This window comes from Danio rerio, chromosome 13, assembly GCF_052040795.2.
Source record: "Danio rerio strain M-AB ecotype USA chromosome 13, GRCz13ab, whole genome shotgun sequence".
Classification (NCBI taxonomy): Eukaryota; Metazoa; Chordata; class Actinopteri; order Cypriniformes; family Danionidae; genus Danio; species Danio rerio.
In genome coordinates, this window is record NC_141033.1 from 40,107,439 (window position 1) to 40,125,316 (window position 17,878).

Here is a 17,878-nt window from a genome sequence, read left to right on the forward strand (position 1 = left end):
CCGTTGTGTGCTTTTGCTACATATAGTTGAAGTACCGAATTATTAGCCCCTGAATTATTAGCCCCCTGTTTATTTTTCCCCCCCCAATTTCTGCTTAACGGAAAGTAGATTTTTTAACACATTTCAAAACATATTAGTTTTATATAACTAATTTCTAATAACTGATTTATTTTATCTTTGCCATGATGACAGTAAATAATATTTGACTAGATATTATTCAAGACACTTCTATACAGATTAAAGTGACATTTAAAGGCTTAACTAGGTTAACTAGGCAGGTTAGGGTAATTAATAATTTCTGCTAAAAATTAAGTTATTGTATAACGATGGTTTGTTCTGTAGACTATCGATAAATAAATTAGCTTAAAGGTGCTAATAATTTTGACCTTAGAATGGTGTTTAAAAAATGTAAAACTGCTTTTATTCTAGCAAAATAAAACAAATAAATATAAGTCAATTATCAGACATACTGTGAAGATTTCCTTGCTTGTGGCTAATAATTCTGACTTCAACTATATATATATATATATATATATATATATATATATATATATATATATATATATATATATATATATATATATATATATATATATATATATATATATATATATACATATATATATATATATATATATATATATACACACACACACACACACACAGCCGGGAAAAAAAAATAAATACTGAACACGTCATCATTTTCTTCAGTTACCATATTTCTAAAGGTGCCGTTGACTTGGAATTTTCACCAGATGTTGGTAACAACCAAACAAATAATTATGTGAAAGAAAACAAAACTAATTAGTTTGAAAATTATCTGTAATATAATTAAATGACACAGAGAAAAAGTATTGAACACATTAAAAAAGAGAGATTTTGAAAGGCAGTGAAAGCCCTGACAGCAGCTGAAATCTTTAGCAGTTCTTTAGGTATCTTCTGCCTTTCTTCATTGTAAATGAATATAAGCTGCTTCTGTTGAGCATCTACATTAGCAGAATGATGCAGGTGAAACATGGTTGACATTTTAGCAAGACAATGATCTAAAGCACAGCCAAGAAAACTCTTAAATGCTTTCAGAGACAGAAAATCAAGCTGTAGAATGGCCCATGGCAGATTTTTACACTTTGAAGTCTGTAAAAAAACAAAAATCACACCTGAACAATTAATTTGACTTCATTCTCCATATGAGAGCCGTCTTTGATAAACCAAAAAGTATTTTATATTATAAAGTATTAAACATGTTTCAGTAGTTCATTACTTTCTTCTTGTGCCTGTCCATTATTACACATAACTCATTTTTTAGATTTTTTTATTTAATGTTTTTATATTTTTTTTGTTTGGGTTTTTACTAAAATCTGGTTCAATTCCATGCCAACAGCTCCTCTAGAAATACTATTCCCAAGAAAAAAACATGACGTGTTCAATACTTATTTTCCCTGCTGTATCATTATGTGTGTTTACATAAATGTTTATTCATACACTGCTAAAGCAGATTAGTTACTTTACCAAAAAAAGTGAGTAAACAAAACAAGTGTTAGTAAATTGGAAGTGTTAAGCTGTTAACTGTTTTATAATTATGCACATAGTTCATTTATCTAATTATAAGGCTTTATATTTTGTTTTCCTCAAGTAAAGTCAACTAATCCCTTTTTACAGTGTAGATTTAACTAAAAAAAAAGTGCTTAAAATTATTGCAGTTCGTTCATTTAACTTTGCTTTTCAGACGTAATATTTATTTCAAAACTTATAGTTACAATAATAAAGCTGAATGAAAAGGGAATGGACTGGGCCGAAATCCGTCACTGTAATTGAAAAGCTCCACTTCAGTTTAAACTAAAGTTCATCACATGCTGTCTAGATCAAAGAATACAAAAAGAAACAGATGGAAAAATAGTCTGTTCTTATCAAACATAGCATAGATTTACATAAAAGGCACTGTGTGATCTCTAAACCCGTTCTGTTTATTTAAAAAGAGCTGTGTTGTTTCCGGTAAACACTGAAAAAAGCCAAATCAAAGGAAATAAGGCACTTTTAAATGATCTTCACCACTGGAGCAGTTTCTCAGGAGTTTAATCTAGGAACACACGGATCATGATGCCCTTTTCTGCATTCAGTGCTGATTATATAGGAAACTTAACTTTTAGATATGGAGAAGATCTTAGAGTACAATATTTCAGTTGTTGCATCATTATCAAATCATTAAAAGCACAAAATTGGTTGATGATACAGAGGACTTTGAGAATGATATGCTTCTGTATCTGTAGAATCAGTCGGAATAGCTGGGAATGGAAAAATAAAAACCAGATTTAACTAAAACTTTGGTCACTTGACTATGCATTAGTTCGCAGGCCTGAGAGGACAAAATGCTACAGTGGAACCGTCTTCAATCCGCAAACACACAGATTTATTATGGAATTGCTCTGAAAGGGACAGTTCTTCCACAAAATTGAAAAATTCACTTTGAATTGACTCAGCCTGAACTTATGCAAGATGTATAGAGACTTTTTTCTTCAGTAGAACATTAAGGAAAATTGTAATACTTGGTGATTCGCAGAATACAAGTCAACGACTTCCAGCACTTTGAGATTAAGCAAAACAATCAAGAAAATGAACAATATTTCCTTTAACCCATAGCATCTGCAAATGTAGTTTTGAATAACTCATTCTCTCCAGATGTCCTTAACATGTCATTGAGAACCAGAAGTACTTATTTATTTTATTTTTGTGTAAACGGATATATGCATGTATGGAAAGGTGTGTGCTTGTGTATGTTTTGTAGTTCAGTAGGCTATATTGATATAGTATGCCAAGTTGATGTGGGTTTCGAAAAAAAAGGGGAAAGATAATCAATAAATATGTTCTTTTTTTGCATGTATATGTTTTATTATTCTTAAAGTGCATGTAACCGATGACTTGGATTTTATTAATCACCAATGGAAACAAACAATCCTGCACACTATCAACACCTGAGTATTTTATAATAGATGACTTTTCAGTCCCATGACCTTCATCAAACATATATACAAAAAATTACCGTTTATGTTTGATGAAGGAATGTTTGGTATGTGTATATACACTCACCGGCCACTTTATTAGATACACCACCCTTTTGCCTTCAGAACAGCCTCAATCCTTGATGGCATAGATTCAACAAGGTACTAGAATATTCCTCAGAGATTTTGGTCCATATTGACATGCTAGAATCATCCATTTGCTGCAGATTTGTCAGCTGCACATCCATAATGCAAATCTCCCGTTCCACCACATCCCAAAGGTGCTCTGTTGGATTGAGATCTGGTGACTGTGGAGGCCATTTGAGTACAGTGAACTCATTGTCATGTTCAAGAAACCTGTCTTGGTTATTTGAGTTACTGTTGCCTTTCTACCAACTCGAACCAGTCTGGCCATTCTCCTCTGACTTCTGGCATCAACAAGGCATTTGCGCCCACAGAACCGTCGCTTACTGGATATTTTCTTTTTTCTATACTCTTTTTAAACCTTAGAGATGGTTGTGCATAAAAATCCCAGTAGATCAGCAGTTTCTGAAAAACTCACAAAAAACAAGAACGTTTTGACCACGCCTACATGCCTAAATGCATTAAGTTGCTGCCACGTGATTGGATGATTAGAATATTATTTTAATGACCAGTTGGACAGGTGTACCTAATAAAGTGGCAGGTAAGTATAATATATGTGTATGTTAATAAAGGTTTATATGTTTGATGGGACTGAAACATCATATATAATAAAATATATGTAAGTATTGATAGTATTCAGGATCGTTTGTTTCCCTTTTGCATATTTTCACATGGGGATTTTTCCAATGCACCTATCGATGCTTTAGGTATGCTGAGTTTACTTAATCAGTAGCCAGGTACCGTGGTTTCTGCTAAAAATCTACTTCAATGCTCTACTGAGGAAAAAAATCTAGATTAGCTCAAAGAAGAGTAAATAAACAGTAAATTAGTTTTTTTTTGGGGGGGGGGGGGGGGGGGGGTGACTATCGTATTAGGGAATAATTGGTCCAGTTTTAGATTGAGGTAAAGTTGGTTCTATATTCACACATTCAGACGTTCTTCTTAATATTATATTATCAGAAAAGTATTATTTGCAAACTGTAAATAGTGAAATCATAATATCAGCCAATGACTAAGTACAACATTGTTTACAGTCAATTAAACGTTGTTTTGAAGTCAAACTTATATGCGATTTCAGACCAAATATTTAAATTAGCTTAGTCAACAATATAGGAACGTTAAAATAAACAAACGTGTGTGAATATAAACCAACTTTAACTTAATCAGATTAAACAACCTTCGTTCACCAAGGAGAATCTCCTTTTAATAATGTGGCCCAAATTCAACCTCTAAACTTTTTTCTCTTTCACATAACCTCCGACCTAAAAATGACTGAGATCTGCATGGTAGTTAAAGCGTGAAAGTCAACATTGCACTGCGCAGGGTCGAATCACCGCTTCATTCTCAATTCAAAACAATCCGGTTTACACAAGAGTGAGGAACTGGGAATTCACCTTCTCTTTCAACAAAATGGGAACTTAGATCTGCACAAAGACGCACAAGGCCACAGGAAGAGTAAAAAAAACACACACGCACAAACAAAAGTGGTGTCACGCAAGCCTGACCTACAATAAGGTCATCATCGCAGCACAAAACAGCAGGCAGCAGAGCAGTGCAATCTGGGAACAGTGCATCTAAATCAGTACCACAATATTCAACTTTACACATTAAACAGAACCACTCTCCACTCTCAAATAGGCTTGTCAGAAGTACTGAGTTCACTGAAATCTGAAAAACATCAATTTCGTGCTCACATTTGAGTGCTGCTTACCAAGTACAAAAACAGATACACAGACACAGAATCGTTTCAAAGCCGCATATCTGCTGCTCAACAGTGCTCAAATGTTAGTGGGAAAAGGATGTTTTTAAAATTGTAGTACCGATTGGTACAGAACTTAATATATTTGACAACCCTCAAACTCTCAAAATGCAATTATTTACAGGTTGAGGGACAAACCTGACATTTAATCATGTCAATCTGACTAAAATCTGATGCTGAAAGAAAGCGTTGATTACTCTAAATGTTGATTTTTTGCAAACAATTAAAAAACAAACATTTACAAATATAGTACTGTGTTCAGCAGCAACATACAAGGAATAAAAAGCAATACAATGTGTATGAAAATCTCAAATAATTGCAATTGATTATGATTAGCCATATTCCCTGCAATTATGACACGTATTCAATTTACGAACATGAATGTTATATTTATTCAGTATTAAATAGTATTGAATAAATCACTAGTGCAGCGCCAAAGGAAACTAGTTCTTGAGTGGTCAGTTTAAGGGGGAGTTCCCCCAAAAATAAAGTTTTGGTATAATTTATTCTACGGTGGCCTTTTGAGAGCTTAAAATGATGCAATTTAAGAAAACTTGTGCAAGTACAAAAAACGCCAGCAAATTGAGAAAATGTCTTCATCAGTTTCCTCACTAATCCTCACTTTGCAGACACATTTTTAAAAATGCTCTGCATTTCCACACAGCGGAAACAAATTAATAAAACGTGCTGCATTTCCTCACAACGCAAACAATTTACAGAAACACGCTGCATTTTCTCACAAAGCAAACTAATTTATAAAAACGCTACATTTTCTCACAACACAAACAATTTACGGGAACGCGCTGCATTTTTTCACAAAGCAAACAAATTAATAAACCGCGCTGCATTTGCTCACATCGCAATCATTTTCTCACAACACTCTTAAATAGCACTGAACACAATGGAAATGTTTCAAGGGGACTCAAAAACGTGACAGACCCAGCCATTTAGGTTATGGTAATTTAGGCTAATAAAATACAAATGACAAGGGAATCAGGATGTTTAAATAAACAACTAAATTTAAGTTTAAATGAAAAAAAAAAAATCACATTTCAAAGATCCCCGACAACTTCACTAAGCAATAGCAAAGAGCATAGAATCAAGCTACGTCTGTCACGTTTTAGGGTCTCGTTGCAGGTTTTCAGAGAAAATGCAGCGCGTTTCCATAAATTGTTCGCATTGTGAGAAAACGCAGTGCAATTTATTAATTTGTGAAAATGCAGCGCGTTTTATTTATTTGTTTGCATTGTGGAAACATGCAGCGTGTTTTTTTAATATGTACATGTTGTGAGGATTTGCAGCACGTGTGCTGTCATGCAGACGAAGATCTTTTCTGTAGGCTTTTTTTTTGTAGGCTTTTTTTTGTAATGGCTTGCGTTTTCTCAAATTGCAGCACATTAAGCTCTCTTGGTCACCGTATTATGCACCCTAATATCATTCCAAAACCAGTATCAGGTATAACTTTTTTGTTCTCAAAAATGTTGGCAACCAACTAACACTAAAGATTCTGGAAAAAAACTAAATCTCAAATATATTACTCATTGTATTGCAGTGAAGAAATTCAGTCACTTACGGAATGATATGAGAGTCAATAAAATGATGAGAGTTTCCAAATATGTCAATAAGGCATCTATCATTACAAAGGTCTTTGGAGAAAAATCCAACATGTTTTGAATGCAAAAAACATCTTAATAAATTTCAACAAAAGTAAATAAAGATCAACACCTGCCCATTTACCATCATGCTCGGCTGGCTTTTTCAATTGAAACGTAACGATTCAAATTTCCCCACACAAACAAACGAAACACAAATGATGTTGTCAGTTCCAGCCGATCCACAACTTTGCACGAGTCACACCTTTTGCAAAAGCGCTTTCAGTCAACTCTTGATGCAAGAGTTTGAGTCTAACCATTAGTCAAAAATCCTCTACAATTTCAGATAATCAGCAAAACTGCTGTATTGCTTAAGAAAAAATATAACAAGGCCTACTGGCTACAAAAGTTTGCAATAAGATTTTAGAAAAGAATAAAATCTGACATATATGCTACTATACATGCAATGCAAACCGTGTAGAAAAGCACAATCATTTCTCAATCAACACCAAACCGGTGTTTAGAATAGAAACTCTTCGAAAACTACAGTATAAAGGATGGAAAACATTGGAGGAACGATTGGAAGGTGCAGCGCAGTGTTACATGACTGGCATTAGTTCCATCAAATCTGCGATTTGAGGGGAGGGGCCTCTGCAGTCCAACTGGGCTCTTATTGGCTGAAAGCATAGTGGTTTTTTCCATCACAACAAGCCCACGTGTGCAAATAGGAAAGGCACAAGAAAAAGCGCATTTAAGCCTACTGTTCCGTAGACGATATACCGATACGGCAGCTCCACTTCCATGTGCTGCCTGGCCTTCCGGACATCATTGCTGGGAATCCCGAATACCCAACTGACGAGTGGGATAGTGAGAGCTTTCATTACAGCTCTGGTAGCCAAGAGAATGAGGACGCCTAAGAAAAAGCGGAGCAGACAGAGTGCAACCAGGCTGAGGGTGAAAGATGGTGGCTGTAGAGGAAACGCAGATGCTGGTGGGTCCGGCAATAGGCCTAGATGGTAGTTGACATGGGATGCCAAGGCTATACCCGCCCCAGAGCCCAGGATTTGGGCAGTGTCGCCACGTGAAGTGCTCCAGGTGTCCAAGGTGAAGGAAAAAAGACCCAATCCCACATGGAGAGAGATGATCATCAGGGGGGCGTAGGGATGTGTGCGGTTGAAAGTGTCGATGATGTCAAGAGCAGGACTGAAGACCACCAATATCAGCAAACTGTACAGGAAACCAGCAATGATGTCCTGAAAAAAAAAGAAAAAAACAGAAAACAAAATGTGAATGTGAAACCACAAAACAGATTGAGAGATTCAAAGATGACATAAAAAAACGCCTGAAAATAGGCTGACGGAGAGAATGCCCGAATCAGTTTTCACTTGTAAATCTTTAGAGGAAGTTTGACTTATTAATAAATAGCACAAATAATCAATGTCATTCTGAATATGAATATTAACCATATTAATAAATAGAGTTCATAAATCAACTTTTGTTAAAACAAAGCATAACTAAGACCCGTTTAAAACGATTTAAGACCTACAATACAATATTTTAGTGAATTTAGAAATTTTTAAGGCCTAAAGTTTTATTTTTGAAACAGAAGCCATTTTAAGACCCTGCAGATACCCTGCTTACAGTAGGTGTTCCTTAATTAAATAAATAAAAGTAACAGCAGCGGCTCTAGACATATGACCAAAAACACATATTTTATAAGTGGCCACATGCAAAGGAAAAGAGATTATGATCAATTAAACATTTAAAGAAAATGACGGAATTCATGAAAGTGTGGATGTTAGTCAAAACAGGCACATTAACAACAGTTTATTCAAAATAAAGTATTTATTGCATTGAATATATTCCCTGAGGTGAATTTCCCAAGCAACGTCGTAACTCGCAGCTGAGCTACCATATTACGATGCATCATTTGGAAAAAAAAAAAAACGATGTAGTGACAAGTGTTTCCCAAAACTATAGTTGCTTTGTTGCAGCATTTGTCAGAACATTTAAAAGGAATAGGCTATAGGGGGGATAACAGGGAATAGAACACAGCCAGGAACTATGCTTCTAACTACAGCTCTAAAGGTGTAGTTGCAAGTGTACAATTTTGCGACGCAGTGTGCAAATGTTAGTCGCAACGATGGATTTGGGAAACTCCAAACTATGTTTGTAACAATGGAACTTATGACCTTAGCTGGCTAACAATGGTTTGTAGAAACGCACCCCAGGTTGACAATTCAATCATGGAAGGAAAGAAAAAAATGTGCATATTTAGCTGATTTTGGTGATTTTTAGTAACATGTGCTCATAGAGGGAAAGAAAAACAAAACAATGCAAACAATCTCCTCTGAAAAAGAAAACTGAGACAAAACAAGCAAAGGTGGTAGCAAAAGTATGATTTTTCAGCAATTCTTTAAAATAAGGATGCAGTTTTCAGTACAGATTTCTTATGTTTACTTAAGTGTCTTTTTAAATTTATTTGTATGCTCAACCAATAGCGAATAAGATTTGTGGGAGATGTCCAATACTGGAATACTTTAGCACTGAGTGAGAGATTCCACAGAGACCACAACACACACACACACACACACACACACACACACACACACACACACACACACACACACACACACACACACACACCTGCTAAACAGTAATAGGCAGCGCTTTCATGAACTGCTTGACTATGAGTGGGAGAGAAAATGAGCTGGTTAATTTAAAACCATTTTCACACTCAGCACTTTAAACATCATGGAAACTCTTCCTTGATTACAGACACAGATTAACCAGCAAATGTCCATTTACACACTTTGATAGTCGCCCTCACACACTTGACCCTAAAACTCGAACCCCATAATTGTCATTTCAGCAATTGTAGATGGCAAAACTGAAACTATTCAGTGCCCTTATTACATGGTTGTCCTCATGGAAATTATATACAGTGCTCAGCATACACCAGTACAAACCATTTTGAAAATGAATATTTTCATCCATTTCTCAGTGAACATGGGTAATATATATTGGTACATTTCAACAAAACAGATTAATTAAAAATATATATTTATTAAAATAACAATAAGATAATACAATCATGCAAAATATTGCAAAAAATTAATTACAAACTACAACATTTCAACAAAATTTGACATTTTTTGTTTCTCTTGAATTTCTTGCTAATTTTTAACATTAAATGTAATATTTTTCCCTAACATATTAATTCAGCCTACTGATTGTTGAACCATTATTTTAAGTTATTTTGTTAGATCAGCACTGACTAAACCAATGTATATGCACAAATATAATATTGTACAGCGTCCTATAGAAAATATCAACTTAAATGAGAGATTTGTGGGGGGGTGTACTCATATATGCTGAGCACTTTATGTCTGGATGTTTGTAAATGTTTTGTAGATGTTTGTCAGAAGCACTTTCTTCATGCGAGACACTTCGCCTATTTCACTTATCTGTCAGTCATTAACCATGATGGGCTCATTTTTCCACATTTGAGGTGGAACATTGGCTTGTTGTCTTTTCCATACACGTGTACTATATATTTTCATCCAGCTTTTTTAATAGTTAACAATACAGAACATCAAAACTAAGCAACAAACAAACTAAATTAAAATATACACACTGTTTATAAAATAAATAAATAATAAATAAATAAAAAGGGAGGAGATACAGTATAAACCAACATGGAAAAACTATTTTGTCAAATCAAATCAAATCATGCGGTTTTTATATAATTAAAAAATGGATCCAAAATATGTGCTCTTCTCCAAAGGTATACAGCTGGAAGCTTCTGACATCCATAGTCCAATTAGTACATCGATGTCTGTTTTCCATTTCAAAGCAATACATTTATCAGCTATTGTCAATAACATTTCAGTAAGCTTAATATTATGTTTAAGCTGGAGGTTTGAATTTGTAGAATTGCCCAATAAACATATCTCTAGATCCACCCTGGAAAATCAATTCCATGAACCTGTGATATGATATTGCATACTTGTACCCATTACACTTTCTCTTTAGCGCACAGCCATAGAACGTGTCCTTATTTTGACAGGTGATTGTATTGTGCTAGTTTGAAATATGTTCTATCTAGTCTGTACTAGTAGTCCTTCAGCAGTCAAAGAATGACAATCATATCAAACCATCTGTTTATCAGATATGCGGCTCAGGTTTCAGTGAACCACTTTGCACATACACACTAAAAACTAAAAAGGGCTTAAAATTGCATTTTAATGAGGAGAAGGGAATAAAGCAGCATCAGAATGTGTACTGAAATGAAAATTACAAGACATCCTGCAACTTCCTAAATTTTGAGGTTTCTTCTCCTCACGATCAGTATATTCCATGCATTCATGAAGACTGTGCACTGATGTATTCTACCCCACCCCAGATGCCCGCACATGATTTCTTTTGTCTAAAGCAAAGCACAGACGCATCTGAGGTAATGTGCCATTTAATTAATCTTTGTTAAAGCTACAAATGCTATTGTTTCTTGGGCCTAAATGGTTTAAACTCACTTGATATATTTAACAGGAAAAAACAAATGCAATTAATAAACTTTAAATCCACATTGGTAAAACTTTCCCATTATTCTACAAGCTTCTGGTAAACAATAAACCATACTTGGCAATGCAGATCTTGCGATATGTCTATTGCAGATGCACACTGCGATATTGATGCTAAAGCAATACATTGTGCAGCCCAAATATATATATATATAAATTCCACAACTTGTGTTTAACGAAAATAGGATTGTTTCAACATATTTCTAAACATAATAGTTTTAATAACTCTAATAACTTTATAGCTGAAATAAAACAAATAAGACTTTCTTCAAAGAAAAAATATTATCAGACATACTGTGAAAAATTTCTTTTTGCTTTTTTAAACAATTTTTAAAAAATTATAAATTCAAAGGGGGCTAATAATTCTGACTTCAACTGTATGTGATCAATGATGTTGATGAGCAACTAAATGAATATAAAACATTTAACAGGACTTTTTTTTTGTGCCATTTCACAATGTATGCGTGTATGTGTGTGTCATCTGTCATCTTGTTACAAAATCCCTTCTAGTCTTGTGAGCATGAGAGTGTTAAAACAATCCTACCGTTGCCATAGGAACTATCTCTAGGGCTACGGCCACTCATCACCCCAACAGGGCGAGCAGACGTATGAGGTCATGGTAAGGGTGACATTACGGCTTAGAGCAGACATGGAGCAGAACACCCAGATGAAACGCCACATTTTCAGGACTGAGAAAAAAGCCGTCATGCAGACAGACAGACACTTCGCCAAGATTATATCATCCTGCTAAATTACACCGTTTATTACTTGATGATGACAGTTGGATTTACGGTGCTTGTGCACGTGCATAATACATGTTTATAACAGATCGGGATTTGGGGGAAGCAACAGGCAACGTTAGACTCAAACAGATGGATGTAGTTACACCAGGCCATTTACAGTCTATTTGAGTAGCCTTAGGTCATACAAACACACTCATTATTTATGCCATATGTGTGATCTTACTTCAAAATGGCAAAACATTCAGTAAACTGAGCTGTATCCACACAAAGGCAAAGTACTGCCGGTAATTATCCGGCCCAGTAAAGAAACACAGGGGAGTTTTTCCCAGGGTGACTCCCACATACAGATAACATCAACATACACACAAACACAGATAAAAAAAAGAATAACATACACAGATCCCCCATGAAGGAACATCATACGCTTGCCATTGTTTTGCCATTATGAAAGCAGCAGTCTTCTGAAATCTTATTTGTAGGATTAAGATGAGTCCTATAGGTCGACATTTTCATGTTATAACTAGTATTGTCAGTTGATTAAATATAAAAACCTAATTATAGGATGATTTTGTTTGGTGTTTTTCCTCTTGATCTTTTCGTATATGAGCAGGTGAGCAGAACACAATGGATGACAGGAAAATATTCCGAAAAGTAAGAAGAAATTTTAAATGCTCAAAGTGAATTTAGGCATCATTATGAAACAAGTGCAACAAATTCATTTTGAGATTTGCTTTAGGATGACACTTAAACATGTACTTAAAGTATTAGTGCTGCATTCATTTTTTAAAATACAGGAAATATTTATCCATGATTACATACATACAGCGGGGAAATAAGTATTGAACACATCACTATTTTTCTCAGTAAACATATTTCTAAAGGTGCCGTTGACTTGAAATTTTTCGGGTGTTGGTAACAACCAAAAAAATCTATATATAAAAAGAAAACAAAATTAATTAGTTTACAAATTAAGTTTAGTGTAATAAAATGAAATGACGCAGGAAAAATAATTGAATACATGAGGAAAAGGAGGGGTAGAGGCAGTGAAAGCCCAGGCAGCAGCTGAAATTTCTCTAGTTATTTAGCAAACCTCTACCCTTCGTTATTGTAAATGAATATTAGCTGCTTCAGTTCAACATCTACATTAGGAGGATGAAGATAAAACACAGCCAAGGAAACTCTCAAATGCTTGCAGAGAAAGAAAATCAAGCTGTAGAATGGCCCAGCCAATCACCTGACTTGAATCCAATAATAAAAAAAAAGAATTTGATAGATTTGATAGACGAGACCCACAGAACCATCAAGATTTTTACACTCTGTTGAAATCTGTGAAAATAAATAAATAAATAAATAAATAAAATCACACCCGAGCAATGCATGTGACTTTATTCTCCATATGAGAGGCGTCTTTAAGCTGCCATCACCAAGAAAGCCTTTTATATTATAAAGTATTAAATACGTTTCAGTAGTTCAGTATTTTCTCCGTGTGTCATTGCTTTGTTACTACCTAAAACTTATTTTTTTGTGTTTTTTTTTATATTGTTTTGGTTTTTACAAAAATCTGGTCAAATTCCATGTCAACAGCTCTAGAAATATTATTCCCAAGAAAAATCATGACGTGTTGAATACTTATTTTCCCACTGTATCATTATCTGATATTGTTAAAAACAGACCATCCTTTATTCCTGAAAGCAAGAAAAAATACTGCACTTTTAAATCTTTATTTATTAAAAAAATAATATTAATTTGAGTGTTTAATTGCTCTTACCAGTATGGAGTGCATGCCCATGTAGATGCGGCTCAAACACACCAGGACACACCAGCTGATGGCCAGAGAGAGACCCAGCAACATGGGATACTGTGGGGGAAAATAAAAATAAAATGAACACACATTTTGTTATATTCTTCAAGTCATGTCAGACAACTGTTGCAACACTGCACAACAAATCAGTCAAGAAGTAAATATGAATTTTTTGGAGATCTGTTGAAGAATATCAGATGTTTCAGATTTTTAGCCATGACATTCACATTTGAACCCTAACATAACACACATTTATTCCCTGAAACAAATTTCAAAACTGTTTTAAAGTGCAGGCGAATTCGAGAACATGCAAGCTAATCCATCAATGTATAGCAAAGGATTATAAAGGGCTGATTTCCTTTATCTCTTTGCACACACATGACTACAGCAGATGGCAGAGCAGGAACAGCCTATGTGAGAAAACTCATATACTATCATCTCTCATAAGAAGCTACAGGATACATTATCTGTCTCACGGTCTGTCATTTCCGTAAGCTGTACTATTATGCTGTATACCAGATGTGTAGAAAGCCCTCTGTAACACAATATAACAGTTTATGCACAGATGGCGTCCTAAAAAGCAAGCACACATGCAAGTAGACATGCACACGCACACCCTTTGTCCTCATGTTTGGCTGTGAGCCCAGTGTCATAGTAATAGCACAGCTAATGCTAACCTGCTTTCGGGGTATCTGTTCAGGGTGTGTGTCCATATGTCTCAAGTGTCTGTTGTAGTATCTGTAAGCAATATCACCCTCACCAAATCGCCAGTTCCTGCATAATATACCAACAATTGTCCACAGATGGACTCCTTCTGTGGTAAAATGGCCATTCAACCAACAAACACTGAAGTCAAACCCTCAGCACACTATAAAACAACCACTTACTACAATTACTGTCCCACAAAGCAAAAGATGGTCAGGAGGATAAAAAGAGAGGCATAGCCCAGAGGCAAACTTTAAAACGAGCTACCGCGCTCTCTTAACTGGCTGTTCTGGTTGACAAACACTTAAAAATAAGTGTACACTGATTACGAAATTTTTGTCCAAAAATGTTGCACATTAAAAAATGTATTCAACCTTATGTTGTGTCAATCAACGTGAGGTTTGTTCTGTTTTGAATAGGTTATGACATATGTTTTATTTGTCTAATAAAGAGTCTAATAAAGTTTGAATGAATGAATCACATTGACACACTGCCTCCAAAACTTTCATGAATAATAAAAAATTTAATTGGTTAAAAAAATATTTTTGAGAGGTGTTTTGACAGTTTAAAGCAGAGATGCCTAAACTAGGGCCCGTGGGCCAAAGTTAGCCCATGGTAACCTTTGATTTAGCCCACCATGGTTTACAGCAGTGGTTCCCAAAGAGGGGGCAGGGTCCCCTGCAAAGGTCGCGTGCAGAGATGTATAAAGTACTAGAGACCCAGACTTAAGTAAAAGTACAAGTGCTCTATTAAAAAAGTGACTTGAGTAGAAGTTGAAGTGCTCTACTTTAAGCACTATACTTAAGTGGAAGTACTAAAGTGTTCAGCATTTTTGTACTTAAGAATTGCAAGTAGTTTATATCAAAATTTACTACTCAAGCACTGGAAGTAAAAGTACAAGTATTGTGTATTGTACTTTTTAAAGAAAGCAGTCAAAAGACGTCATATTGTTTTGTTTATTTTAAATATTGATTCGGTCCAATTCGATATCTTGATAAATCTCGGTGCATTGACGATGTTTACCTTACATAATTAGATTTTTTTTCACAAACACAAGAATTGTTTTTATTAAAAATCTATAAATATATTTATATATTATTTGTAATCTTCCCAGTGATGGGTTGCAGCTGGGTAAAACATGTGCTGGATAAGTTGGTGGTTCATTCCGCTGTGGCGACCCCAGATTATTAAAGGGACTACTAAGCCAAAAAGAAAATGAATGAGTGAATGAATGAATTTTTTGTAATACAATTTTTTTCTTTAATACTGCAGTAAGATATAAGAACTGTACCCTTAATTTGACCTGCTCAAAGAAACCACTCTTTCTGAATGTATTAAACAAAACTCTATTACATGCACTGACAGGCACTGACAGGCGAGGTCTTACACCCCTATGATTGGTTATTGTCTTCACCTGCTCAACAGAAAGGTCTGCGATAGGCTTTAGAAATGAAAGCGATGTTCACCGATGGCGGGAAGAACAGCCACATTACAGTTTACACATTACAGTCTGTATGCACATAATGCGTGGTTATCCATAATAGACACAGTGGAGAAAACTTGCACCTCAGGCACGCTCGTGTCTGGATCCACACGTATCGCTTTAACAGCCAAGAGGAAAGGAAAAGTTACCTCACAAACAGGCCAGCAGGTCAAATGTCCAAAGTGTGAGAGAAAGAGGTAAAGAGAGTTTTACAGCATTTCTCCGTAGTAGTGAAATAGCGGCTCGTGTGCTGTGCCACCTTCATTGTAGTAAGAGCGTTATTTACTCGCCCTTGCCTCCTTCGCCATAGTATTCTACTGCGACATCGTGCATAGGAGATAAATGACGTCAGTCCGTAATAACCAGTTATGATCTATTACTGAACCGATATCAATAATTTTGACACCCCTGTTAACGATGCAGCACATAAAAAAAATCTATTGGAGTAAAAGTATTAAACTAATCAAAAATATGTACTGAAGTAAAAGTTAAAGTAGGAGAAAAAAACAATACTCCAGAAAAGTACAGATACTGCCTTTTAGTACTTAAGTACAGTAGTGAAGTAGTTCTACTTCGTTTCTCTACATCTCTGGTCGCAACACAATAAGCCAGGGTCGCTTAGTGAGATCTAAAAGTCTCATATATATTATTAAACAATTAGAATTACCATATTTTATCCATAACCTACAGAAGGTAAAATAGTATTTATTAGTTACATAAAAGACAACAACATGGAAATAATAGAAATAAAATTCCGCTGCACGAGTTTTGACACACACACTTCCTCACGCCACCATATAATCCCTGTACTTCAGCAACTTCACTGGCTACCTCTTAAGTCACGTATCGATTTTAAGACCTTGATTTTAACATATAAAGCAGTCTATGGGCTAGAACCTGACTACATTTGTGACCTGGTAACTCTCGCCACTCCCACCCGCAGTCTTCATTCTTTATCTGGACTTACGCTGTACCAGCCAGATTGTAAACTAAAGGCCATGCGTGGTAGAGCTTTTTCGTACAATGCGCCTAAGCTATGGAATGGTCTACCCATCAGCATCAGGAATGCCGCTTCTCTGGACTGTTTTATGAAACTTCTCAAGACTCACCTTTTTAATGTTGCTTTTAACTTAGATTGATTATTTTTGTCAATTTAATCATTCAATTGTATTGTTCATATTTTATTGTCTTATTGTTTTTATTGTTCTGCTTTGCTACTGTTTGCCTTGTACAGCTTTGGGTCTAAGAAAAGCATGCTATTAATAAAATGTTTTGTTATTTTGTTATTATTTGACAACATTATGCACTCACGTACAGTACATAAAAAAGACCACAGCTGAACATGGAGGATGATCTCCAAATCAAAATGTTCTAAACAAATGAATAATAACTATAAAAAATTATATGGTTGTAAGACTGCTGCACTTTTTGTGTTGTCAATATTCTCATGTTGATATAGTTCCTATTGGTGTGTGTGCATGTTGTGTGCAATGTTTGTATGTATATAACCACCTTGTTATTTTGGTGGACGCGGGCTAAAGAGTTTGGGAACCCCTGGATTGGAAACTGTCACTTCAAAGCTAATGTAACCTTTTGTTTGTTTGATTTGATTGTGTAAAGCTAACTGAAATTAAATGTTTTAATTAAATATTGTAAATAAATCGGGTTTAGTTAAAAATGTGCACACAGTCACCTGACGGATAGAGGACAATGCAGAGACTTTGGTGAGCAAATCAAGGAAAAGGCATGGCGGGGACACGGTGGCTCAGTGGTTAGCACTGTCACCTCACAGCAAGAAGGTCGCTGGATTGAGTTCTGGCTGGGTCGTAGTGTATGTGAGTAAATGAGTGTGTATGGATGTTTCCCAGTACTGGGTTGCAGCTGGAAGGGCATCTGCCGTGTACAACATATGCTGGATAAGTTGGCGGTTCATTCCGCTGTGGTGACCTCTGTTGAATAATGGGACTAAGCCGAAGGAAAAATGAATGAATGAATTACCCAGGACAACTTTTTATCTTATTTTAAAGATTTTATTTTTGGCCTTTATTAAGTGGATAGGGGCGACACAGTGGCGC

At 35.4% G+C, this 17,878-nt stretch overlaps 1 protein-coding gene across 2 annotated transcripts in view; it reads right to left on the reverse strand.

The window, feature by feature from the left end:
- Positions 1-5,267: 5,267 nt before the first annotated feature.
- Positions 5,268-17,878, reverse strand: part of sgpp1b (sphingosine-1-phosphate phosphatase 1b) — a 28,325-nt gene continuing 15,714 nt past the window's right edge. The window contains exons 2-4 of one of the 2 annotated variants that reach the window (XR_015506240.1): positions 13,583-13,672; positions 6,204-7,744; positions 5,268-5,586 (exon numbers count right to left, since the gene is read on the reverse strand). Coding sequence is in view for 1 of the 2 variants with exons in the window: in XM_087279654.1 (XP_087135780.1) it covers positions 7,193-7,744; positions 13,583-13,672 (642 nt within the window). In the remaining variant the exon portion in view is untranslated. Of the gene's footprint in view, positions 7,745-13,582; positions 13,673-17,878 lie in introns of both variants that reach the window. The other variant, XM_087279654.1, reaches the window with a different exon arrangement.